The following is a 7,727-nucleotide window of genomic DNA, read 5'->3' as shown; positions in this document are numbered from 1 at the left end:
ACGCTGGCTAGTATTTGGATGGGAGACCTCCAAGGAATACCAGGATCCTGAGGTAGAGCCAGGCGACGGCAAACCACCTGTCTCTTGAAAACCCTGTGGAGTGGCTATGCTGAAAACAAGCTCCACAACAGCTGAATATGTCATTGAAAATGCACTTTTACCCACTGCCCCACAGTTTCAGTTGTAAAAATGAACACATGCCGTCTCTCTTGCAAGCAGATATAGGAGTATAGGTACAGGCTGTATGCCTATTCACTATAAGAAGAAGAAGAAGAGTTTGGGTTTATATCCCCCCTTTCTCTCCTGCAGGAGACTCAAAGGGGTTTACAATCTCCTTGCCCTTCCCCCCTCACAACAAACACTCTGTGAGGTGGGTGGGGCTGAGAGAGCTCCGAGAAGCTGTGACTAGCCCAAGGTCACCCAGCTGGCGTGTGTGGGAGTGCACAGGCTAATCTGAATTCCCCAGATAAGCCTGCACAACTCAGGCGGCAGAGCTGGGAATCAAACCCGGTTCCTCCAGATTAGGTACATGAGCTCTTAACCTCATATATCTCATGAATGCTGGGAATTTCTGTATTTCCCAGGCACTCATGGGCCTGATTCAGACTAGTAAAACAGCATGTAAGGATAAAAGACTTCATTACCTTCCGCTCTTGCTGTTTTTATCAGATCTAAAATGACTCTAGGGCAGTGGTGGCGAACCTATGGCACGGGTGCCAGAGGTGGCACTCAGAGCCTTCTCTGTGGGCACGCGCAAACAAAGTCACCCCCCCTCCCCACACATCTAGGCTGGCCTGGGCTGCTGGGCTCAATTATTAGCATTAAACCTAAGACCTAGGCCCCTTCTGCACACGCAAAATAATGCATTTTCAAACCACTTTCACAACTGTTTGCAAGTGGATTTTGCTATTCCGCACAGCTTCAAAGAGCACTGAAAGCAGTTTGAAAGTGCATTATTCTGCATGTGCGGAATGTGCCCTAGTTTTGGGGAAGCAGTGTAGGTAACCCTGTTAAGCGCTGTTAAACCCCACTGATTTTCATGCAAAGAACTAAAGCGCGATCCTTTACCTGGGAGTAAGCTCGATTGCTGGCAATGGGGCTTGCTTCTGAGATAAACCCTCTGAATAGTGTCGTGATTCACCTGTTAGGAAGAGTTGCTTACGGTTGTTTCAAAACAAAGCCACCGACTACCACCAAGCTTACTCCCCGAGTAACGCCATGCCTGCGGAGCCCGTTGTTTTTTTCTGGGTAAGCTAAAACCTCGAGTATTCAGGTGTTGGGCCTTGCTGTGTTGGCACTTTGTGATAAATAAGTGGGTTTTGGGTTGCAATTTGGGCACTCGGTCTCGAAAAGGTTCACTGTCCCTGCTCTAGGGGATCCTGGGTTTGCACTATTTGGAAACAACTTCTGACCACCCGCTGGAGTCTCCGATGCTCCCTTGGGTGACCCCACTGTGGGATTAGGATCCTCTTTCACCCCCCCACCCCCACCCCCGGGAAGCAGCCTTCCTGTTTACATTCCAAAACTCCAGTTATAGCCTTGTTTTTCTGCTGCATCAGGGGCTGGAGAGGAAAAGGAAGGAACTCTGGACCTCATTCAAGTTTCCAGGTCCAGACCCAGAGAGGACTCCCGTCCCTTGACGTAGTGGCAGCAAAAGGAGCAGAGCAGATTTTCCCTTTACAGTCCTGGCCTGAAGAGCCGAGCTGCATTTGGCAGAGTTCCCCCCCCCCCCCTTTGTCTTCAACTCTATAGCCCTGTTTGTGCATTGACATTTATTTAGGACCACATTTAGTTACTTTACAAACAGCCTTAAGTTGTGATTTTAAATTATGGTTTTTAATGTATTTTAAATATTCTTTTTTATTATGTATTTTATCTATACTGTATGCCCCCTTGAGCTCTGCCAGGAAGAAAAATTGTACCTTCGGGACCTCGTACCTTCGGGACCACATTACCCCATACGTCCCTACTCGGCCTCTGCGTTCAGCAGAGGCCAATCTGCTGGTGGTCCCCAGCCCCTCAATGATGCGGCTGGCCTCCACACGGGCCAGGACCTTTACAGCGCTGGCCCCAGCCTGGTGGAACACCCTTCCTCCAACTGTCCAGGCCCTGCGAGACCTTGGTGAGTTCCGCAGGGCCTGTAAGACTGTGTTGTTCCACTGGGCCTTTGGAGTGCCCAGCCACTGATGTGGTGCCCCCCCACTGCTCTTTGCCCTTGCACTTTTACATCAGAGCCCCTCATATTGAGGGGCCTACCGTCCCCCCTTTTGGGGTAGGTTTTAATTGGGGTTTGGACGCCTCTTGTTTATTTGTTAATTGTTAGCCGCTGTTTATATGAATTTCAAGATGTTTTACTGATGGAGCCTATGTATTGTATTTATAGGATTTGCTCCTGTTTAATGTTTTGAACTATGTTGTTCACCGCCCGGAGCCTTTCGGGGATCGGGCGGTATAGAAATTGAAGTAATAAATAAATAAAAAATAAAAATAAAAATGACTAATAAGTGTTTCAGTTGACGATGGCATGACCATGTCGACCTTGCACTTACGGGCGCACATCTGTTTGTGAAGTAGATCTTGTAAGATAGATCTTGTAAGGAAAAGTTCACTTTGCAGTTCAAACCAGGGAGTGTCAAACCTGGATCAGTGTTGGGTTTAAATCCCAGGTTCTGCTGCTCATGCGCTGAATGCTATGTGAGAATGAATCACTGCATATACAATGAAAAATGTACACAGATTGTACATGAGTTCACTATAACTTGGAACAGGGCTTTGGAAATAGAAAAACCCTCGGGGTGTGGATCTGTTTTTTTATTTTTTTATTTTTAATTTTTTTTATTGTATCATTTGAATTTTACAGTTTATAGTAATTTCCTTCTTCATACATTTTCAAACAATACTTCCCCCCCCCCTTTTCTCCCTCCCCGCATTACTTCTTCTTCATAGTTTTGCCACACAAACACCAGTAAGTTTATTCTCTGTAGCCTCTTCTCCCATATTTCTTCATTGACTCGAACTTCTTTCATCCAGTCCATGTATATTATCCATATCTTCAAAATTTCATTCTGTTTGTCTTGCCACTTCTTATTTTTGGTTAGCATGTCGAAAAGGTCCGGTGTCACTTGTTCCCAGATATATTCTAACCATTTCTGAAATGTCCATTTTTTCTTTTCTTTCCAGCCCAAGGCTATTGTTGCATGGGCTGCTTTGATCATTATTTTATACATATAACTATATTGTTTCTCCACCCTTCTGTCTTCCATTACGCCCATGAACATTAAGTCATTATTTAAATCAATATTTATCTTCACCAGTTTCTCGATATATAACAATACAATTGTCCAAAATTTTGTGGATCTGGTGATGTTAGTGGGTATGTGTGGGGAAGGCAAGGTGGGGCAGTTGTCCAGTAGGGTAGGAGACTGATACGGCAGATGGCTTTGGAGTGGGGAATGTGGGGCAGAAATCAGCTGGGGTGCTTGTTCTCAAGTGACGGGGTGGTGGTATTCATTTTAAGCCTAGCTGTTTCTGTCGCCTCTCTGCTTCCCTCCAGTGATTTGGCACCATTCTCCCTCAATGTTTGACTTACCTTGTTAACCCCCCCTCCCTGAGGAAGCGCCTCCTGCTGCTGCCGCCACGGCCTCCACAAGAATCGCCCTCTGAGACCATGGTGGAGAAGGGGTCAGGGAACAGCTCGGAGCGGACCCCTCAACCAGGGCCTCCACCTAGCACCCCCGTCAACTATCCACTCAGTGGGCGCAGCTTCATCCGCAACAACAAGGTGAGAGGGAAATGTTTTCTGGGGGGAGAGCGGGCGGGATTGCACGTGTGCAAGATGTCGGTTTGCCAACTCCGGCTGGGGATATTCTGGAGATTTGGGGGTGGAGTCCAGGGAGGGTGGGGTTTAGGGAGGGGAGTGACCTCAGGGAGGTATAATGGTCTGGTATGTTTAATTTATATACCGCCCTCGCCCGAAAGGCTCAGTGCAGTGCACAATAGGATAATAACAATATCAGCAATCAAAACGTCATACTACAAACATCGAAAACATATTGTCAATAATAAGGGTCAGAAAACCTAGCGTCATCACATCAAAACATCATAATCATAACATCATAGACGTAACCAGAGGTGGGATCCAGCAGGTTCTCACAGGTTTCCGAGAGTAGGTTACTAATTATTTGTGTGTGCCGAGAGGGGGTTACTAATTGGTGATTTTGCCATGTGATTTTTGCCTTAGTTACGCCCCTCCTCTCAGCAGTAGCGCGCAGAACTTGAAGCAGTCTAGCAGGAGGTGCACCGGCGTGAGTGGCAGCCTGCGCCTGCGTGCATTCGTTTCCCGCCCAAGGACCAGCGCAGCGGCTGCATCCTTGCCAAAGCCCTGTCCAGGAATGCCCCGCCCCCGGAATGCCCGGCCATGCCCCTGTCGTGTCCCGCCCAGCCCCATTGGCGCTACGCCACAGTTTGAATCCCACCACCATGGAAACCTGTTACTAAAATGTTTGGATCCCACCACTGGACGTAACATCATAACATCAAAACATAACATCATAAATATAACATTATAAATAACAATAAGCCTGGAATCATAAAACAGAACATTAAGAACAAGGATAAACGTAGCATGATAAACAGTAAATATCAGTAGCTACAATATCATAAACTGTGAAGCAACAGTAGTCATAGCAACATACATAATCAACATAACTAGGTAATGCCGCAAAGTCCATTCTTCTAAGCTGCCCTTTTATCCAAGGGAACTGATCTCTAACATCTGGACATCAGTTATATTTCTGGGAGATGTCCTGTAGGTTGGCATCCTTAGCAAGATGTGAAGGTAATGTGTGCTGTGGGACGGGTGCTAAGAGTGGCTAGACACAAAATTAAACTTCACTCTGTTCTCTTGCTGTTCATTCATCTCCTGTCCCTCCTTAGTGCTTCATCTTGTCCTTAGAGAGGACCCCCTTCACCTTTTGAACCTGCCGTCTGCCAAGATCAACCTGCTCAGGGGTGCTCTCCCATTTTCAACTAAGCTTGGTTTTAAAATAATGCAGGCAGGAAGGTTTGACTGTTCTGCATCACATGGAACATGGTTAGGGTTGCCAACTCTGGGCAGAGAAATACCTGGAGATTTGGGGGTAGAGGGTGGAGTTTGGGGAGGGGAGAGACTTCAGCCTGGTATGATGCCATGGAATGTATCTTCCAAAGCAGCCATTTTGATTTGGTCATCTGGACATCTGTTGTAAAAGCAGAAGATCTCAAGGTGCTGTCTAGAAAGTGACAACCCGAAGGAGATTTCTCACAATTACAGTTGGTCTCCAGATTACCAGGATCAGTTTCCCAGGAGAAAATGACTGCTTTGGAGGGTAGCTTCTATGGCGTTATGCCCTGCTGAGGTATCTCCCTGCTCCAAACTCCCGCCTCCCCAGGTTCCGCTCCCATAATCTTCAGGCATATCCAGTGGTGGGATCCAAAATTTTTAGTAACAGGCTCCCACGGTGGTGGGATTCAAACTGTGGCGTAGCGCCAATGGGGCTGGGCGGGGCACGACGGGGGCATGGCCGGGCATTCCGGGGCGGGGCATTCCTGGGCGGGGCTGTGGCAAGGACGCAGCCGCTGCGCCGGTCCTTGGGCGGGAAACGAATGCACCCAGGCGCAGGCTGCCACGCACGGCGGTGCACCTCCTGCTAGACTGCTTCAAGTTCTGCGCGCTACTGCTGAGAGGAGGGGCGTAACTAAGGCAAAAATCACATAGCAAAATCCCCAATTAGTAACCCCCTCTCGGCACACACAAATAATTAGTAACCTACTCTCGGGAACCAGTGAGAACCTGCTGGATCCCACCTCTGGGTATATCCCAAACCACAGCTGGCAGCCCTAGTACAACTTGATGAAACTGAGATGTATACGGTGAGGCAGGAAGCTGAGAGGAATATTTAACACCAGAATCTCTCTTTCTTCAAAATGTAATCACTCCCGTATTTATCCACGCTAAGGACCCAACTACCTACAGTCTTGAGTCACCTTCTTGTGTTAAAAAAAATGCCACAAATGCATCTTTTCCTTTCTGTTTTGGGCATTTGCTATCAGGGATCTGATGATCAAGTGTATTTGAACAGGTAAGATAGGGTGAGAGAGGATGTGATGATTTCATTTTCTCATTGTACAGGTTATACTAACTCTCTCTCTCTCTCTCTCTCTCTCTCTCTCTCTCTTTGTCTTTCAGAAAATGCAGAGCTGGTACAGTGTAAGTGGCTTTTCTTTTTTCCTGTTGGTGAGAACAAACTCCTTACTTTTGAGCAAATGTAATTTGGCAGGAAAAAAATGTGAACTTTCCAGCAAAGCTGGTGAAGAATCTCTCTCCTGGTACCTTCCCCAAAGATTGCTCTGTTCAGTGAATACCAACCTACTGGTGGTCCGCTGCCCAAAGGACATCTGGCTGGCCTCAGCTGGGGCTAGGGCTTTCTTGGAAGGCTGGGTGGAACGCTGGCTCTGAGGAGACTAGGGCCCTGAGGGACCTTATGCAGTTCCACAAAGCCTGTATGATGGAGTTGTTCTGCCAGGCATATGGTTGAGGCAGCTACAGTCAACCATCCAGGGCGTCTTTCCCTTTCCAATCTCTAATTTCCAACTTTTATCATTCCATCAACCAGGATCCCTTGGTGGTTTTTTGTTTTGTTTTTGTTTAAATTGTAATGAATTTAGAACTCAAATGCCACTTGGAATGTTACATGGTTTCAGTGATGGGATCCAAAAATTTTAGCAACAGGTTCCCATGGTGGTGGGATTCAAACTGTGGCGTAGTGCCAATGGAGCTGGGTGGGGCACGACGGGGGAGCGCGGTCGTGGCATTCGAGGGGCGGGGCATTCCTATGGGCGGGGCTGTGCTTGGAAGGACACAGCCTTTCCGCAGCTTCGGTCCTTGGGCGGGAAACGAGTACGACGCAGGGCGCGGAGGCTGCCACCCGCCTTGCGCCAGTGCACCTCCACCTGCTGTGGAGACTGCTTCAAGTTCTGCGTGCTACTGCTGAGAGGAGGGGCGTAACTAAGGCAAAAATCACGTGGCAAAATCACCAATTAGTAACCCCCTCTCAGCACACACAAATAATTAGTAACCTACTCTCAGGAACCTGTGAGAACCTGCTGGATCCCACCTCTGGATGGTTTTATTAGATGTTTTAAATATATAATGTATGTGTATGTATGTATATTCGTGTGTATGTATGTATATGAATGTTGTAATATACATAACACAAGATATATGTACACACACACACACACACACACACACACACACACACACACACACACACACACACACACACACACACACACACACACACACACGAGTAAGTCGCCCTGAGCTTGAAATGGAAGAGGTGAGATATTAAGTCCAATAAATAATGATTCCTGTTGCAGAGGTTAAGTGTCTGGAAATGGGCAGCTGAAACTTTTCAAGGCACTGAGGTGAAATAACTGAACAGGTTATGCTCCCCCCCCCCCCCTCCAGACCGGTTAGCAGTCCTAATTTGCGTACAGTTTCAAAGATAAAAACAAACCACATCTCTACAATAAACTAAATTTATAAACAAATATTACAGCTTTTCCAAAGCTGACATAACAATCAAGAGAGCTGCAGCAGTTGGTGTGGGGGACCGGGGGAATTATTCCATGACCTTGGTGAATTAAACTAATTTTCTTCTTAAATTGGGGGAATATGCCATTTT

General features: G+C 47.1%; 1 protein-coding gene across 1 annotated transcript in view; it reads left to right on the top strand.

Annotated features, from left to right (window-relative positions):
- The first annotated feature begins 3,601 nt into the window (after positions 1-3,601).
- Positions 3,602-7,727, top strand: part of GRAMD1A (GRAM domain containing 1A) — a 38,271-nt gene continuing 34,145 nt past the window's right edge. The window contains exons 1-2 of the mRNA XM_048501654.1: positions 3,602-3,781; positions 6,227-6,247. Of these exons, the coding sequence (XP_048357611.1) occupies positions 3,668-3,781; positions 6,227-6,247 (135 nt within the window). The 5' untranslated portion in view covers positions 3,602-3,667. The remainder of the gene's footprint in view (positions 3,782-6,226; positions 6,248-7,727) is intronic.

The sequence above is a fragment of the Sphaerodactylus townsendi genome, linkage group LG06 (assembly GCF_021028975.2).
Source record: "Sphaerodactylus townsendi isolate TG3544 linkage group LG06, MPM_Stown_v2.3, whole genome shotgun sequence".
NCBI classification, from domain to species: domain Eukaryota; kingdom Metazoa; phylum Chordata; class Lepidosauria; order Squamata; family Sphaerodactylidae; genus Sphaerodactylus; species Sphaerodactylus townsendi.
Note: the sequence above shows the minus strand (reverse complement) of the source record. Positions and strands in the feature narration are given on the sequence as shown.